This window comes from Oncorhynchus masou, chromosome 23 (genome assembly GCF_036934945.1).
Source record: "Oncorhynchus masou masou isolate Uvic2021 chromosome 23, UVic_Omas_1.1, whole genome shotgun sequence".
NCBI lineage: Eukaryota > Metazoa > Chordata > Actinopteri > Salmoniformes > Salmonidae > Oncorhynchus > Oncorhynchus masou.
The window spans coordinates 12562036-12581733 of NC_088234.1; the positions used below are offsets into that span (position 1 = coordinate 12562036).

Sequence of the window (19698 nt, forward strand, 5' to 3'; positions counted from 1 at the left end):
ATAAAAAATACATAGTATAAAATCGGTGACTCATTGTTATATTTATCCTGATACCAGATTTGAATTTTACGCAACTCTAACAAATTCCATCATGCATTACATGGCTGGACATGTCTGGCAAGGTCAACTGAATTTTTTCATAAATTGATCTTTAGATAATAAAAAGACGTACTGTTAGGCCTTGCTGGAAATGTAGATTGATTGGTCCGATTCTGAGAGCCACCCTCTGCCGTAAAGCGGTCTGCGCCAAACTGTCGTCGTAATATCACAGCTTGTATAGCATCGCCACAACAACACTGTTTTGCAGAAAAGGGGATTTTGACGTCTGATTTGGAACACATAAACAGGTAAATATCATCACCAACATCTGAAGATGTGGTATAATATGCTTTCCGAATGTTTTAATGTGTTGGATAAGATCGACAATTGCTTATAGTCACGCTAATACTAGTGCGTTAGCTAGCATCCTTTTCTTAGCTTATCTGGCAAGAAGTAGCTAGCTAGGTGTTTATCTTGTTTATCTTGGATAGCTGACTAGCTATCCTCTGCATGTGCAGTTAAACGTTTACTTATACGCCAAGCGAACTTTTATTCAGGGTTTGCCTTTCGTAATACCGTAATTTAAGGATCTAACTAGGTAATAATAATGTTCTGCTCATTTCAGTAATAAGAGCTAACTTAGCTACCTACCTTGTGTTAGCTCTAGCTACAGTGCCTAAAGAGAGTATTTATACTCCTTTTATTTCACCTTTATTTAACCAGGTAGGCTAGTTGAGAACAAGTTCTCATTTACAACTGCGACCTGGCCAAGATAAAGCAAAGCAGTGCGACAAAAACAACACAGAGTTACACATGGAATAAACAAACTTACAGTCAATAACACAATAGAAAAATCTGTATACAGTGTGCAAATGAAATAAGGAGGTTAGGTAATAAATAGGCCAATTGTGGCGTAGTAATTACAATTTAGCAATTTACACTGGAGTGATATGTGCAGATAAGGATGTGCAAGTAGAAATACGGGTGTGCAAAAGGGCAGAAAAACAAATATGGGGATGAGGTAGGTAGTTGGATGGGCTTTTTACAGATGGGCTGTGTACAGCTGCAGCGATTTGTAAGCCTCTCTGATAGCTGACGCTTAAAGTTGGTGAGGGAGATTTAAGTCTCCAGCTTCAGTGATGTTTTGCAATTCGTTCCAGTCATTGGCAGCAGAGAACTGGAAGGAAAGGCGGCCAAAGGGATGTTGGCTTTGGGGATGACCAGTTAGATATACCTGCTGGAGTGCGTGCTACGGGTGGGTGCTGCTATGGTGACCAGTGAGCTGAGATAAGGCGGGGCTTTACCTAGCAAAGACTCATAGATGACCTGCAGCCAGTGGGTATGACGACGAATATGTAGCGAGGACCAGCCAACGAGAGCATACAGGTCGCAGTGGTGGGTAGTATATGTGGCTTTGGTGACAAAACGGATGGCACTGTGATAGACTGCATCCAATTTGTTGAGTTGAGTTTTGGAGGATATTTTGTAAATGACATCGCCAACGTCAAGGATTGGTAGGATAGTCAGTTTTACAAGGGTATGTTTGGCAGCATAAGTGAAGGAGGCTTTGTTGTGAAATAGGAAGCCGATTCTAGATGTAACTTTGGATTGGAGATGCTTAATGTGACTCTGGAAAGAGAGTTTGCGGTCTAGCCAGACATTTAGGTATTTATAGTTGTCCATATATTCTAAGTCAGAACCGTCCAGAGTAGTGATGCTAGGCAGGCGGGTGCGGGCAGCGATCATTTTGACGAGCATGCATTTGGCTTTACTAGCATTTAAGAGCAGTTGGAGGCCACGGAAGGAGTGTTGTATGGCGTTGAAGCTCGTTAAGTGTCCAGAGAAGGGCCAGAAGTATACAGAATGATGTCGTTTGCATAGAGGTGGATCAAAAACTCACCCTTGACTTATTACACATCTTGTGTTACAGCCTGAATTTAAAATCGATTTAAAAAAATGTTTCCACCAACACACAATACCCCATAATGACAAAGTAAAACTTTGTTTGTGGATGTTTTCTTTTGGTCTGGTGTAGAGGTCGATCGATTATGATTTTTCAACACCGATACCGATTATTGGAGGACCAAAAATAGCCAATACCGATTAATCGGCCGATTATTATTATTTTTTTTACATTTGTAATAATGACAATTACAATAATACTGAATGAACACTTATTTTAACTTAATATAATACATCAATAAAAATCAATTTAGCCTCAAATAAATAATTAAACATGTTCAATTTGGTTTAAATAATGCAAAAACAAAGTTTTGGAAAAGTAAAAGTTAGCGCGCACCTCGCTAACTAGCTAGCCATTTCACATTGGTTACACCAGCCATTAGGCTGATAGGCTTGAAGTCATAAACAGCGCTGTTCTTGCGAAGAGCTGCTGGCAAAACGCACGAAAGTGCCGTTTGAATGAATGCTTACAAGCCTGCTGCTGCCTACCATCGCTCAGTCAGACTGCTCTATCAAATCATAGACTTAATTATAACATAACACACAGAAATATGAGCCTTAGGTCATTAATATGGTTGAATACGGAAACTATAATTTAGAAAACAAAACATTTATTTCAGTGAAATACGGAACCGTTCGGTATTTTATCTAAGGGGTTGGCATCCCTAAGTCTAAATATTCTTGTTACATTGCACAACTGAGGGACCTTACAGAGATTTGGTAGTTATTCAAGAGGAAGTCCATGCAACTTATGTGACTTGTTAGGCAGATGTTTACTGCTGAATGTATTTAGGCTTGCTATAACAAAGGAGTTGAATACTTATTGATTAAAGACATTTCAGTTTTTCATTTTTTATTTTAATTGGTAGAAAAATTCTACATACAGTTCCACTTTGACATTATTGGGTATTGTGTGTAGGCCTGTAACACAACATATTGTGGGAAAGCCAAGGGGTGTAATTACTTCCTGAAGGCACCGTACATAGTCCTAACCACTAAAGCTTTTCTTTTCTCCGTTTCCTCCCTCTGCCTTCCTCCTCGTCTTCTTCCTTCCCCTCCCTTCCTCCATATCCCCCCTTCAGGTACGCTGGAATTTTCGGACACCCACTCGGACATGTCCTATGTCTTCATCAATGACTCGTCTCAGACCTCCGTTCCCCTGCTCCAGGTAGGGAATATGCCTACCCCTGCACATTGACTCTGTACCAGTAGTGTTGTTATTGTTACTTTATTGTTGGGTAAGAGCTCGTAAGTAAGAATTTCACTGTATATTCTACAGTTGTTGTATTCGGCGCGTGTGATTTGACAACCCTAATGTCTGCTCCCCTGCTCCTGGTGGGGTTGAGTCCAACACAAGGGGTTGCATCCCAAATCCACCCCTACGCCCTATTTACTTGTGGAGGTCTGTGAGGATCTGACAGGCATAAGCAATCTGGTAGTAGCTTCACTTGTCCTCTGATAGGTTAGATGGAGGATTCACCATATTGACGACACCTGTCAAATCCTCTCAGATCCCCACAAGTGTGTAGGGTCTAGGGTCCGGTGTGGTGTTGTGCAACAGTGTAGGAACCAAACGGAAGCAAACAGGGATGGACCTACCAGAATTTGTCCAATTTAGAAACTCTTGTTTCGGTTGCAAAACGTTTTGCTACGGTGTGCTCCCAGGTCTTCAGAATCCCTTATTCTCTGATTCAATACAGAATCAATCAATCAACTAATTAATCTAACTCATCCCGGGACGTTATTGTGAAAGACAATGTGTTCTCAATGACTTACCTGGTTAAATAATGGCAAATCCCTAACTGCAGGCCTGCATCGACGGGGACCTGCTATTCGCCAAGCGGCTCCTGGAGACGGGCTGTGACCCCAACACACGGGACAACCGGGGTCGTACGGGCCTGCACCTAGCGGCCGCCAGGGGGAACGTGGACATCTGTTGTTTCCTCCATAAGTTTGGGGCGGACCTCCTGGCTACAGACTACCAGGGAAACACGGCGCTACACCTCTGTGGACACGTGGATACCATCCAGTTCCTGGTGTCCAACGGTCTCAAGATAGACATCTGGTGAGAGAGGGGCTGAGGGTTGGGAGGGCCTGGAAGGGAGGGAGGGGGAGTAGAGACTGTTTTACAGTTGGCTTGGGGCCTGAGATGGGCTGAGGGTTGGGAGGGCCTGGAAGGTAGGGAGGGGGAGTAGAGACTGTTTTACAGTTGGCTTGGGGCCTGAGAGGGGCTGAGGGTTGGGAGGGCCTGGAAGGTAGGGAGGGGGAGTAGAGACTGTTTTACAGTTGGCTTGGGGCCTGAGAGGGGCTGAGGGTTGGGAGGGCCTGGAAGGGAGGGAGGGGGAGTAGAGACTGTTTTACAGTTGGCTTGGGGCCTGAGAGGGGCTGAGGGTTGGGAGGGCCTGGAAGGTAGGGAGGGGGAGTAGAGACTGTTTTACAGTTGGCTTGGGGCCTGAGGGGGCTGAGGGTTGGGAGGGCCTCGAAGGGAGGGAGGGGAGTAGAGACTGTTTTACAGTTGGCTTGGGGCCTGAGAGGGGCTGAGGGTTGGGAGGGCCTGGAAGGGAGTGAGGGGGAGTAGAGACTGTTTTACAGTTGGCTTGGGGCCTGAGAGGGGCTGAGGGTTGGGAGGGCCTGGAAGGTAGGGAGGGGGAGTAGAGACTGTTATACAGTTGGCTTGGGGCGTGAGAGGGGCTGAGGGTTGGGAGGGCCTGGAAGGGAGTGAGGGGGAGTAGAGACTGTTATACAGTTGGCTTGGGGCCTGAGAGGGGCTTTGACTGAGGGGTAAAAGCAGGGTTAGAGTTACAGGGGTTCTATCACATAGAGGAACCCTTTAGGTCACCCTGTTAGGATTTTCAGATATACACATTGGTCCAACAGTCCACTCCCCATAGTGTCAATGTGTTTCTCAAACATTGGTTGGACCCTTGTTTGAACATTATCATGCTACATTGTGTGTTTCTCTCTCCCAGTAACCACAACGGGTCCACTCCTCTGGTGCTGGCCAAGAGGCGCGGGGTGAACAAGGACGCTATCCGCCTGCTGGAGGGCCTAGAGGAACAGGAGCTGAAAGGATTCAACAGGGGAGCCCACTCCAAACTGGAGACCATGCAAATGGCTGAGAGCGAGAGGTGAGGAGAGGGGGGGGGGAGTTAATGAGAGAGGTGCAGAACAGGGGGAGGACAGTGCAGGAAGTGGAGGGGAGCCTATGTTACAGGCATAACTATGCTGCTTAACAGTATAGTTCCCTCACTCACAAGTCCTTACCGGTACTTGATGTTTCGTACTCTGCCTCGCCAACACACTTAACCGCCCGCTTGACAATAATGCGCCTCCGAAAAGCTAGCAATTCAGCAACGTGATTGGTGACATTTCGATTGGTGACATAACTCTGTTACACCCACTCTAAGCTGGAATATAAACTGTCTTTTATATAAACTCAGCAAAAAAAGAAACGTCCTCACTGTCAACTGCATTTATTTTCAGAAAACTTGTCATGTGTAAATATTTGTATGAACATAAGGTTCAACAACTGAGACATAAGCTGAACAAGTTCCACAGACATGTGACTAACAGGATAATTTGTCCCTAAACGAAAGGGGGGGTCAAAATCAAAAGTAACAGTCAGTATCTGGTGTGGCCACCAGTACTGTAGTGCATCTCCTCATCATGGACTGCACCAGATTTGCCAGTTCTTGCTGTGAGATGTTACCCCACTCTTCTAACAAGACACCTGCAAGTTCCCTGACATTTCTGGGGGGAATGGCCCCAGCGCTCATCCTCCGATCCAACAGGTCCCAGACATTTCTGGGGGGAATGGCCCTAGCCCTCACCCTCCGATCCAACAGGTCCCAGGCGTGCTCAATGGGATTGAGATCCGGGCTCTTCGCTGGCCATGGCAGAACACTGACATTCCTGTCTTGCAGGAAATCACGCACAGAACGAGCAGTATGGCTGGTGGCATTGTCATGCTGGAGGGTCATGTCAGGATGAGCCTGCAGGAAGGGTACCACATGAGGGAGGAGGATGTCTTCCCTGTAATGCACATCGTTGATTGCCTGCAATGAAAACAAGCTCAGTCCGATGACGCTGTAACACACCGCCCCAGACCATGACAGACCCTCCACCTCCAAATCGATCCCGCTCCAGAGTACAGGCCTCGGTGTAACGCTCATTCCTTCAACGATAAACGCGAATCCACAATCAACCCCGTGAGACAAAACCACGACTCGTCAGTGAAGAGCACCCCTGTGACGGTGGGTTTGTGCCCATAGGCTATGTTGTTGCTGTCTCTTCTATCTGTCTCTCTCCTATATATATATATATATCTGTCTCTTCTATATATATATATCTGCACTATCTGTCTCTTCTATCTATCTCTCTCCTATATATATATATATATATGTCTCTTCTATATATCTCTCTCCTATATATCTATATCTGTCTCTTCTATCTATCTCTCTCCTATATATATATATATCTGTCTCTTCTATCTATCTCTCTCCTATATATATATATATATCTGTCTCTTCTATCTATCTCTCTCCTATATATATATATATATCTGTCTCTCCTATCTATCTCTCTCCTATATATATATATCTATATCTGTCTCTTCTATCTATCTCTCTCCTATATATATATATATCTGTCTCTTCTATATATCTCTCTCCTATAGTGCAGATATATATTAATATATCTCTCCTATATATATATATATCTGTCTCTTCTATATATCTCTCTCCTATAGTGCAGATATATATTAATATATCTCTCCTATATATCTCTCCTATCTGTCTCTCCTATATATCTATCTGTGCTATCTCCAACACAAGGGGGTTCCATCCCAAACTGACCCCTATGCCCTATGTACTTGTGTACCATCTATCTCTCCTATCTGTCTTTCCTGTCTATCTCTCCTGTTTATAATCAAGTAATGGCATGTAAGCTGACACTGGGCAACTTCTTCCTCTTCCTGTCAGTGCAATGGAGAGCCACTCCCTGCTGAACCCCGACTTCCAGAACAGGGAGGGAGTCCTGTCCAGCTTCAGGACCACCTGGCAGGAGTTTGTTGAGGACCTGGGCTTCTGGAGGGTGCTGCTACTGCTGGTGGTCATCGCCTTGCTCTCTCTGGGCATCGCTTACTACGTCAGTGGGGTGCTGCCCTTCTCCGCCAGCCAGCTGGAGCTGGTACACTGAGGGAGGGGTGGATGGACAGAGGGTGAAAGTTTGGCTTGGGCTACATTCTGGTTATCCACCCTTGTCCAGAAGTGTGCACTTGCACACTCCCCTTTTTATGGATTTAAAAGCGTAGGAGTGGTGTAAGCGTTGGCTGGTTTCAACCTTCGTGAAATCGTTACGAGAAAGTGTGCAAGTGCACACTTCGGGGGAAAGGCGGAGAATGGGGACTCAGCCATGGATGCATCTGCAGTCTGGCGTATGTGTGTTATATGAACATTTTCTCACTGTGGCCAGTTATACATGAGAATGCACATCATTTCATGTGTCATTAATTTGTGTGACTAAATTGACCAAATATCGACCAGTGACGTGACCATCTTCTTTCTGGAATACCGAGCTTTTAAAGCATAACTATCAAAACAAGAACATATTCAGTACCAGTCAAAAGTTTGGAAACACATTCAAGAGTTTCTATATGTTTTATTCAAGATTGTGCAAAGCTGTCAAGGCAAAGGGTGGCTACTTGGAGAATCTCAAATGTAACATATATTTTGATTTGTTTTAACACTTTTTTGGTTACTACATGATTCCATATGTGTTATTTCATAGTTTTGTCTTCACTATTATTCTACCATGTAGAAAATAGTTTGTTTTTTTTAAACAAACCTGGAATGAGGTGTGTCCAACCTTTTGACTGATACTGTACATTTCTTACATGCGGTTTCATAACTTTTCATGTCTATTTCAGTTTTGACCGTATTCAGCTCTATATGAAGCAACTGTTGTATTATGGACCTTTTTCCTAATGTCACAATATGTATTGTTCTGTGTTGTGTGGAGTAACAAGCTGTATATTGCTATAGTTTTTTTGTGTGCGTAATTATTTACTTGTGTTTTGTTATTTTTCTGTTTCTTGTTTGAAAAGGGCCCATTTGTTAATTGATTTACCCTACAAGGTCAAATCCTCTTGCAAGGTCAATATTTTAGTTTTATTTCCATTCTTACCATTTTAACTGAAGTCTGTTTCTCTCACACTAGTTGCACATTTCCCTAATAATGCTAATCAGGCTATAACTGTTGAATCTTACATGGTACAAACATCTAACAGTGTGTAGAGTTACCCTGGGTGTCAGTCTGTTTCTGCTCTCTTACCAACAAACTGTTCTGGGATCAGGTTAGTGGAGAGTTATCCTGGGTGTCAGTCTGTTTCTGCTCTCTTACCAACAAACTGTTCTGGGATCAGGTTAGTGTAGAGTTACCCTGGGTGTCAGTCTGTTTCTGCTCTCTTATCAACAAACTGTTCTGGGATCAGGTTAGTGTAGAGTTATCCTGGGTGTCAGTCTGTTTCTGCTCTCTTATCAACAAACTGTTCTGGGATCAGGTTAGTGTAGAGTTATCCTGGGTGTCAGTCTGTTTCTGCTCTCTTATCAACAAACTGTTCTGGGATTAGGTTAGTGTAGAGTTACCCTGGGTGTCAGTCTGTTTCTGCTCTCTTATCAACAAACTGTTCTGGGATCAGGTTAGTGTAGAGTTACCCTGGGTGTCAGTCTGTTTCTGCTCTCTTACCAACAAACTGTTCTGGGATCAGGTTAGTGTAGAGTTATCCTGGGTGTCACTCTGTTTCTGCTCTCTTACCAACTCATTAAAGGAAGTGTGATGTCACGTCTTCATATTGAGAGCATAAACTGTTCTGGGATCAGGCTAGTGTAGAGTTGCATGGGAATGTAATGTAAAGGGATGTGTCATGTTTCCCTCGTCCATCACCAAGTCAAGTACAATATGAACTACAGAGTAGCACCTTTTATAGCCTCTTTGAACTAAAGATAAATGTTTGCTGTATTTTATTTAGCATTTCATCTGTGTAGTTCACATCATGCAGCTTAGTTACATTTAACATTTATGAATAGTTATTTCTAATATTATGTTGTTGTTTTTTTGCTATGTCAATCGTAGCATCCATCACATATTCTAAACCATATAGTTTAACGATTGATTCAGTTGTTTTGTGTCTGGATCTTGTAGAATAACATTTGAGGTATATCCATAATGTGATGTGTAAAATGAATTGATCACATACAAAATACATACTGAACTTCCAAAATGTTTAATGTTTCTATTAATCAAATTGGAGACAGGAAACACTCCTCAAATAGGCAGAGGGGGGTCCATCAGTAGCCTTGGTAACAAGGCCTGGGGTAGAGGGAGGTCCATCAGTAGTCTTGGTAACAAGGCCTGGGGTAGAGGGAGGTCCATCAGTAGCCTTGGTAACAAGGCCTGGGGTAGAGGGAGGTCCATCAGTAGTCTTGGTAACAAGGCCTGGGGTAGAGGGAGGTCCATCAGTAGCCTTGGTAACAAGGCCTGGGGTAGAGGGAGGTCCATCAGTAGCCTTGGTAACAAGGCCTGGGGTAGAGGGAGGTCCTGACAGGGCTCTGATGATACAGGCAGGTGCATAGGGGACAAAACATGTCCTTGTCCCAGTCCTGTCTTCTTCTGTCTCTGATTCACTTTCACTTATGTTGACAGAGAGATGCTCCCCACCCTGTTCCCCTTATGGACAGGGACTGAATTGAGATCTCAAACAAGTCCCTTTAAACCACGCAGCCAATCTACCTATAAGAAAATAGAAAATAACAGCAACTAGGATGATCACCAAAACAACCACCAACACCACCTCCAACATAGTTGGCCTTCCTGTGTCTCTCTTTGGGAGTGATAGTGAGAACAACAGCTTCTGGAATTCCTCTCGTCTGTTTGTCAGGGCGGAGGAGACATAGGTATTTCCCCTGATCATAAAGGCTCAAGTCAGTGAGGGGGAGGGAAATGTGTCCCTGTCTGTAAGCATCGTTGGACCCAGAATCCCAGTTCTCAAACCGAGGGCCATAGGTTATATTCCCTGCTGTGACATTCAGTACAGTCTCTACATCCTTTTCGAAGTAGATGTGTACCTCACTGTCAAGCAGGTTTACCTTCATCAATGGGGACTAAAACTACAAATTGTACATCTTCTTGAGTCTTACCGCAATAACACTCAAACCACCCATTGTCATTAAATACAACAGAGGTGATGTTGAGATAGAGGTCTCCATCCCCGGGTTTAACCCTGTTCTCAAAGCCCACTCCGGGTGTGAATTCTCCTTGGTGCAGTGTAGCGACCGTGGTGTGTGTAACACCTGCTGATTCACTCTCATGGCGATGCTTCCATTCTATAAAACCATCACATGATCCAGAGAAGGGGAGTGTGACAGTGTCATTCAAAACGACTGTAATTGTTGGACGCACGGAGGATTCCACAACGTAGAAAAACACATGGTGGTAAACAGAGATAAACACTGTCTTCCAAAAACAATTCATTGTAGTTTGCTGGTCAGTGGTGTAAAAAGCTTAAAAACTTCTGTTGATAGCAGCTATAACCAGCTGATAGTCTGCAAACTATTCCAGATATCTGGGATGGTTCTGCCCCGTGTTAAATAACCTATGCGTACCTGCCTGTGCTGCTCAGCAGTAGCGGTCCCTAATAACTTCCAGGTAGAGTAAATTAACATTTTGGAAAAAATAATCACCTAGAAAAGGGGTCTGGGACTGTTGGGGTCCACTGGCCTGTTGGGGTCCACTGGGCTGTTGGGGTCCACTGGGCTGTTGGGGTCCACTGGGCTGTTGGGGTCCACTGGCCTGTTGGGGTCCACTGGCCTGTTGGGGTCCACTGGGCTGTTGGGGTCCACTGGGCTGTTGGGGTCCACTGGCCTGTTGGGGTCCACTGGGCTGTTGGGGTCCACTGGCCTGTTGGGGTCCACTGGGCTGTTGGGGTCCACTGGCCTGTTGGGGGTCCACTGGGCTGTTGGGGTCCACTGGCCTGTTGGGGTCCACTGGCCTGTTGGGGTCCACTGGGCTGTTGGGGTCCACTGGGCTGTTGGGGTCCACTGGCCTGTTGGGGTCCACTGGGCTGTTGGGGTCCACTGGGCTGTTGGGGTTCAGGTCCTGGGAGGTTTGGGGGGCCAAGGAAGTTCTTCCTGGCAATGATTAAGCAATCAGGCTTCTGGTTACCTTGTTGGTGTTGTTCTTCTGGCTACCTTGTTGGTGTTGTTCTTCTGGCTACCTTGTTGGTGTTGTTCTTCTGGTTACCTTGTTGGTGTTGTTCTTCTGGCTACCTTGTTGGTGTTGTTCTTCTGGCTACCTTGTTGGTGTTGTTCTTCTGGCTACCTTGTTGGTGTTGTTCTTCTGGCTACCTTGTTGGTGTTGTTCTTCTGGCTACCTTGTTGGTGTTGTTCTTCTGGCTACCTTGTTGGTGTTGTTCTTCTGGCTACCTTGTTGGTGTTGTTCTTCAGTCTCCTTCTGGCTACTTTGGATAGCTCAGTGTCAGTGACAGTGGAGGCTGCTGAGGGGAGGACGACTCATAAAAAGCTTGACAGAGCAGCTGTACTACAGTGGGTGTAGCTTGTTTTGGATTGGCAGCAGAGTATCTTGTTTTGTTTGATCAATGCATAATGTGTGTGCCTCCCACCAGTACTTATAAAAGGTTCTGCTGTAGCAGCTGGTCAGATGAAATTCCCTGTGTAGTGGCAGTTATCTTCAGTCGTTGTTCTGTTATGACTGTGCAATACTTATATTTACTCTGAATAATGAAGAGTGTTTGATGGTCCTGTCATGTGGTCAGCATAGCAGGTTGTTTGTTTCCTCTCCATGTTTCTGTTGTTAGTATTACACCATTTCTCACATCACAGAGTTGGAATAACATAAGAGTGTCAGGGCCATAGTAGCTGGGGTCACATTTTTACTGAAGGTTTGTCCGATTCTACACATTTATCCATGACTTATGCCATGTTAATATGCTATCTGAGTGAGAGTGAATAACAAAATATATGAGGGTCACCTGGAGGTCAGGGTCCCTGGGGAATGGGCCCTCGTTGCCTGGTTGGTAATTCAGCCATGATTACTACAAGTTTAGCAGGCTAAACTAGGCTCATTTACCAATGTAAAACATGTTAACTGACATGGTGGGGTGATTGAGTGACTATCAGTGGGTGACATATAACAAGAGGAAAATTGTTGATTCACAACCAAGTTTCGAAATTGCACTTTGTGTAATTTATATATGCATGTCGTCTTCCTACAAACTGGGACTGCGTCCTAAATAGCACCCTTTTCTCAATTCGGGCCACTAGAGCCCCCCAGCACTATATAGGGAGTAGGGTGCCATATAGGGAGTAGGGTGCCATATAGGGAGTAGGGTTTACGGACAGAAACCTTGGTTACTTGGCCGTGGGCTTTGGCCATCCCCTAGAACAGCGGTTCTTAACCTTTTTCAGCCTGGGACCCAAATTAGAAATTCTGTGTTTTCTTGGGACCCAAATGAGAAATTCTGTGTTTTCCTGGGACCCAAGCTTAGGAACATATGCAACTACTTGTAAATATTGGTACATTTCATTGTCCTTATGCCTAAAACAAATGCAATATAGACAAAAGCAAAGAAACAATGAAATGGCCATATAAATAGCTAGTCATGTTTATTTCCCCATTAAAAACTCGGACATATCCGTCTAGGTTGGAACTGTTGCTGTTAAAATTCATGAAATAATTTTCGTTCTGAACTGGAATAAACTGATTGATCCAGGTTGTATCATATCCGGCCGTGATCGGGAGTCCCATACGGCAGCGCACAATTATCCCAGCGTCGTCCAGGTTTGGCCGGGGTAGGCCGTCATTGTAAATAATTATTTGTTCCTAACTGACTTGCCTAGTTAAATGAAGGTTCAATTTAAATAAAAAACATATTTAAAAAACTATCACACAGATGTAGACCAGAAAACACACACAGTCCTAATGAGAGGTGTGTGGCTGGTTGAAGTTTTCAACACGCATGTCTGTTCTGGGATCAGTTTTTGACTGTGTAATACTGAGGTCATGCTCAGCATTTAGACTGTTTCTGTACTTGTTTTTTTAAAGTAATGCAGAGTTGAGAACCCTGACTGACATAGGCACGTGGTGCCAAACTGGACCAGAACATCTACTGCTTTCTCAGACTGGCAAGAGACAGCTTCCTGTTGTAGATGAGCCAAAGTTTATTCCAGTTCAGAATAGAAATGATGACTTGTACTTTAACCGCAACGGTTCCAACTTGTTTTCAACAATAATTTCTACAGTAAGATGTACAGTAGGCCTGATCATTTTTCATCTGTACTGTTACTTACTCACTCACTGTGTATCTCACTGATCATCCCTAAAGCCAACACCTCATTTGGCCGCCTTTCGTTCCAGTACTCTGCTGCCTGTGACTGGAACGAATTGCAAAAATCCCTGAAGTTTGAGACTTCAAACATCCGCTATCTGAGCAGCTAACCAATCGCTGCAGCTGTACATAGTCTGTTGGTAAATAGCCCACCCATTTTCACTTACCTCATCCCCATACTGTTTTTATTAATTTACTTGTCTGCTCTTTTGCACACCAATATCTCTACCTGTACATGACCATCTGATCATTTATCACTCCAGTGTTAATCTGCAAAATTGTAATTATTCGCCTACCTCCTCATGCCTTTTGCACACAATGTATATAGACTCCCCTTTTTTTCTACTGTGTTATTGACTTGTTAATTGTTTACTCCATGTGTAACTCTGTGTTGTCTTTTCACACTGCTATGCTTTATCTTGGCCAGGTCGCAGTTGCAAATGAGAACTTGTTCTCAACTAGCCTACCTGGTTAAATAAAGGTGAAATAAAAAATTAAAAAATAAACTTAGGGTTGCACTATCAGTAGCCGCAGTTGCACTTGGCCAAATCAATTCATTATATAATTATACATTTACTCTGACACGTCGCTACCCACCATGAACAGATCCACGACCCAAACTTTAAAAAAGGCTGCCCGAGAAGACTCCTTGTCTTCCTGTGTTCTGTACATTGATATGAGCTATGTGTGTGTGTGTAACAGTATAGCATCCGTCCTTACCCGGGCTCGAACCAGGGACCCTCTGCCACCGACAGCTTCCTGTTGTAGATGAGCCAAAGTTTATTCCAGTTCAGAATATAAATGATGACATGTACTTTAACCGCAACGGTTCCAACTTGTTTTCAACAATAATTTCTACAGTAAGATGTACAGTAGGCCTGATCATTTTTCATCTGTACTGTTACTTAGGGTTGCACTATCAGTAGCTAGCTAACTTGCTTTGGCTAACGTTCGCTATTAGATGTGTACAAGGCCAGGGGGTTGTTTGAAAGAGAAACTCACATCTAGTACTATGAGAGAGTACTCCCTTATTTCTGCTCATCATCACCTTTTATAAAATGACAACACTGCTTTGCCAGCTGACTGACTTTTCCACTGTGGAAGCACTGTTTCCTGAAGCATTCTGCCCTGTTCTGAAACAATCCCCAGGGTATACCGTCATGCTGTGGATGTTTGGTCAGGACGTGCCGTTATATGAATTTGTTCGTTTTGATTGACTCATTAGTAAGCACTTCCCCGCACAAAACACATTGAGGGAGCTCCTCGTTAATTCTCAAAGTTTATATGAAAGAGAGAAACTAATCGGTGTATTGGCTTTTCATGACGATTGAGCTCAGTCAGAAGTTGCGAGCATGAGTCCATTTTGCGAGTAGGAATGACAGGTCAGTGGTTGACAGCGAAACATCTGCTATTCAACGACAGCGCTGCAGCGTGTGTCGCTGAGTGATCTTCAAGAAAACTCCAGAAAAATATATGTTAAACCGCGAAGCACACGGGCATCTCCCTCTCCCACAGCTGCCAAACTGAGCAGAGACCGATGCAAAGCAGAGAGCGCACTAAACAGGGACCGCAGTTGCACTTGGCCAAATCAATTCATTATATAATTATACATTTACTCTGACACGTCGCTTACCCACCATGAACAGATCCACGACCCAAACTTTAAAAGAGGCTGCCCGAGAAGACTCCTTGTCTTCCTGTGTTCTGAACATTGATATGAGCTATGTGTGTGTGTAACAGTACAGCTTCCGTCCCTACCCTCGTCCCTACCTGGGCTCGAACCAGGGACCCTCTGCCACCTTCGAAGCATCGTTAACGAGCTAGCCATTTCACACGGGTTACACGTGCGTGCGTGTTTTCAGGCATCACTGAAGCAAAGTCAATTCAGACAGAGGGGAGTTTATGTGTCACTGCGCGCTGTTGTTAATTTCTTTCTTGGGTTTTTGCAATTTCAAACCATTTCTCATTGTTGTTCATTTTCTTCAGTTGTCTGTTTGATTTTTAAAAATTTGATAGGGAAGCTGAGACGTCAAATATACCGTTTAGGTTTTCTACTGTCAAGTTTACACTTTCACTATTACAGTGGAACGTTTTATCCAAGACATTGTCTAAAGGTTTGAATTTGTTGTTGCCTCATTTTTTCCTTACATCTATAGCATTTCTTAATATTATTCTGTTCCTATTTTCAGCCTTGTGGTCTTCGCTGGACAAAGGTTGTTATCCGGTTTTGTGATCAAATATAATGTAGGTCAGGTGGAATTATTTTCTTCTGTCATGGCTGGTTAGGGGCAGTTCCCTTTGATGCAGTGGCTGTGATAAGACAGTGAGTGACATATACCAAGAGGAAAATTGCTGATTTATAACCAAGTTTGGAAATTGCACTTTGTGTTTTCTACTACTCTAACTCTTAACAGCAAGTTGAGACCCCTGGCTCTATTTTAACAAACCTAATGCAATGGTAAATCTCAGCGCTGTTGGTGGATCTATAGGTTAGGTCTTGTGTCAGAAATAGTTTTCTATTTTCACAACCAAGGTTGATGGGCGAAGGGGATGGGTTTTGACGAATCAACAAGTTGTGAGTGGTGAATCAAAATGGTTAATCGTTCAAATTCGTTTTTAAATTAACGAATAACAAGCAATCTGTTTGTTTTAAACAACAACAATAAAATATGTAATAAGTGTAATGATATCATAAAATCGCCAGTATAGAAAAGACACAAGGCATTGGCGTTGAACCAGCCTTGGGTAAGGGGGGCTTGTGTTTTGAACATATGAAACGGAAAACAAGATATTGTTACACGATCATAACTTCTAAAAACGAGGTATTCACTGAGGTTCTCATATCTAGCTTCAGGATGGGCCTGGACACATGTAGCCTACAGGATGGAGAGTGTTTTCCGCACGCCCAATACCGGAGCTACATGGCTAAAATAATGTAGGCCTGCCTACAATATAAAAAGGTCAGCAAATGTCAACTCACTATTTTACTCCACTCAAACTTGACCTTTTAATATAGCTTTGTTGATTAAGATGCATTTCCAGTCGGTTTCACGAGACAAACAAACCCTTTATCAACAGCCTTGATTACCGGAAGGCTCCCGCATCCGCTTTCAAAATGCATGCCATAATACTGCTAACACCAGCTTTTGGTTGGTATTAAGTATCCCTACCAGCGCTGCCTGAAATTAGGACTTTTCCCCTCTGAACGCAAACGAGCTAATATAAAACCGGTAAATTACCAATCCTTGCGCAACAGTTTGACTTTAACAGGTCGAAATTGCCAATGAACATACGTGCATTTCACACTAGCACCACCTTAACGCCAGCCGAAAATAAAGCCCCTCCTAATATATATGTGTATATATAGTAACCGTCAAAAGTTTGGCTAAACCAACTCATTCAAGGGTTTTTCTTTATTTTTATTATTTCTACATTGTAGAATAGCAGTGAGACGTCAAAACTATGAAATAACACATTAGGAATCATATAGTAACCAAAAAAGTGTTCTATTTTATATTTCAGATTTTTCGAACGAGCCACCCTTTGCCTTGATGACAGCTTTGCACACTCTTGGCATTCTCTCAACCAGCTTCATGAGGTAGTCATCTGGAATGCATTTCAATTAATAGGTGTGCCTTGTTAAAAGTTAATTTGTGGAATGTCATTCCAAGGTAGGGGTGGTATACAGAAGGTAGCTCTATTTGTTAAAAGACCAAGTCCATATTACGGCAAGAACAGCTCAAATAAGCAAATAGAAATGACAGTCCATCATTACTTTAAGCGCAGTCTCAAAAACCATCCGGCGCTATGGTGAAACTGGCTCTCATGAGGACCGCCACTGGAAAGGAAGACCAAGAGTTACCTCTGCTGCAGAGGACAAGTTCATTAGAGTTACCAGTCCAAATAAATTATTCACAGAGTTCAAGTAACAAGCACATCTCAACATCAACTGTTCAGTGGAGACTGCGTGAATCAGGCCTTCATGGTCAAATTGCTGCAAAGAAACCAGTAATAAAGGACACCAATAAGAAGAAGAGACTTGCTTAGGCCAAGAAACACGAGCAACGGTCATTAGACTGGTGGAAATCTGTCCTTTGGTCTGATGAGTGCAAAATTGAGATTTTTGGATGCAACCGCCATTTCTTTGTGAGACACAGAGTATGTGAAATGATGTTCGGTGTGGTTCCCACCGTGAAGCATGGAGGAGGAGGTGTGATGGTGTGGGGGTTCTTTGCTGGTGACACTATCAGTGATTTATTTAGAATTCAAGGCACACTTAACCAGCATGGCTACCATACCATTCTGCAGTGATACGCCATCCCATCTGGTTTGCGCTTAGTCGGACTATCATTTGTTTTTCAACAGGACACTTACCCAACACACCTCCAGGCTGTGTAAGGACTATTTGACCAAGAAGGAGAGTGATGGAGTGCTGCATTAGATGGCATGGCCTCCACAATCACCCGACCTCAACCCAGTTGAGATGGTTTGGGATGAGTTGGACCGCAGAGTGAAGGAAAAGCAGCCAACAAGTGCTCAGCATATGTGGGAACTCCTTCAAGACTGTTGGAAAAGCATTCATCATGAAGTTGGTTATAGGTGTGGTTGAATTTATTCTGCAGGTGTCGTTGAATGTGTTCGGTTAGGGGAATTCCCTTTGATGCAGTGGCTGTGATAAGACAGTGAGTAACATATAACAAGAGGAAAATTGCTGATGCACAAGTTTCGAAATTACACTTTGTGTATTCTACTATTTTAATTCTTTGTGAGACACAGAGTATGTGAGCTGATGATTTCCGCATGTGTGGTTCCCACCGTGAAGCATGGAGGAGGAGGAGGTGTGATGCTGTGTGGGTTCTTTGCTCGTGACACTGTCAGTGATTTATTTAGAATTCAAGGCACACTTAACCAGCATTGCTACCATATCATTCTGCAGTGATACACCATCCAATCTGGTTTGCGTTTAGTCAGACTGTCATTTGTTTTTCAACAGGACAATTACCACACTACTCCTGCAAGACTGTTGGAAAAGCATTTATCATGAAGCTGGTTGAGAAAATGCCAAGAGTGTGCAAAGCTGTCATTTAAGCAAATGGTGGCTACTTTGAAGAATCTCAAATGTAAAATGTAACTTTTTTTTTGTTACTTCAGAGTTATGTGTTATTTCATAGTTTTGATATCTTCACTAGCTCAAGCAGTTATTTATTCTGTGAATCTTTGATTTTGTGTTGATGCTGAATATTAACAGCTGCTAGTTTGTGGTCAGCACCAACTCTCTATGTCCCTTTGTAATGCACCCATGCTCCCTACCTTAAAGGGCAAAATACCTTTATGGTGGAAAAAGAGTACCTGTTCCAGCCCATACGATGTCAAAATATATACACTAGATGGCGCTAAAGTTTAAAATATAATGCATGTGTCACCAACGAGTGAAGTCAGGAATACTCATCAACTCTTGGGGAAGGGAGGGCAGGGGGAGTATGTTATAATTCACTCCATTTAACCTGTTGAAACTCTGGGGGCGCTATATCATTTTTGGATAAAAAGACGTGCCCGTTTTAAGCGCAATATTTTGTCACAAAAAGATGCTCGACTATGCATATAATTGGTAGCTTAGGAAAGAAAACACTCTGACGTTTCCAGAACTGCAAAGATATTTTCTGTGCGTGCCCTAGAACGTGAGCTACAGGCAAAACCAAGATGAAACGGCATCCAGGAAATGAGCAGGATTTTTGAGGCTTAGTTTTCCATTGTCTCCTTATATGGCTGTGAATGCGAGAGGAGTGAGTCAGCCCTTTCTGTCGTTTCCCCAAGGTGTCTGCAGCATTGTGACGTATTTGTAGGCATATCATTGGAAGATTGACCATAAGAGACCACATTTACCAGGTGTCCGCCCGGTGTCCTGCGCCGAAATTGGTGCGCAAAAGTCAGCTGCAAGTATTTTTCCACAGAATTCAGAGAAGAATGCAGGCTTCCACGAACGATATATCAATGAAGAGATATGTTGTAAGTCGCTCTGGATAAGAGCGTCTGCTAAATGACTTAAATGTAAATGTAAATGTAATATGTGAAAAAACACCTTGAGGATTGATTCCAAACAACGTTTGCCATGTTTCGGTCGATATTATGGAGTTAATTCGGAAAAAGTTTGACGTTATAGGTGACTGAATTTTCGGTTCGTTTCGGTAGCCAAATGTGATGTACAAAACGGAGCGATTTCTCCTACACAAAGACGCTTTCAGGAAAAACTGCACATTTGGCATGTAACTGAGAGTCTCCTCATTGAAAACATCCGA

The 19698-nt window shown here is 43.4% G+C and overlaps 1 protein-coding gene across 1 annotated transcript; it reads left to right on the plus strand.

Moving 5' to 3' along the window:
- The first annotated feature begins 234 nt into the window (after positions 1-234).
- Positions 235-8041, plus strand: LOC135510320 (ankyrin repeat domain-containing protein 46-like). Its single transcript, XM_064931156.1, has 5 exons — positions 235-347; positions 3084-3169; positions 3810-4066; positions 4971-5129; positions 6981-8041. The coding sequence occupies exons 2-5, from the start codon at positions 3116-3118 to the stop codon at positions 7195-7197; spliced, it is 687 nt and encodes a 228-aa protein (XP_064787228.1). The 5' UTR covers positions 235-347; positions 3084-3115; the 3' UTR covers positions 7198-8041.
- Positions 8042-19698: the final 11657 nt, after the last annotated feature.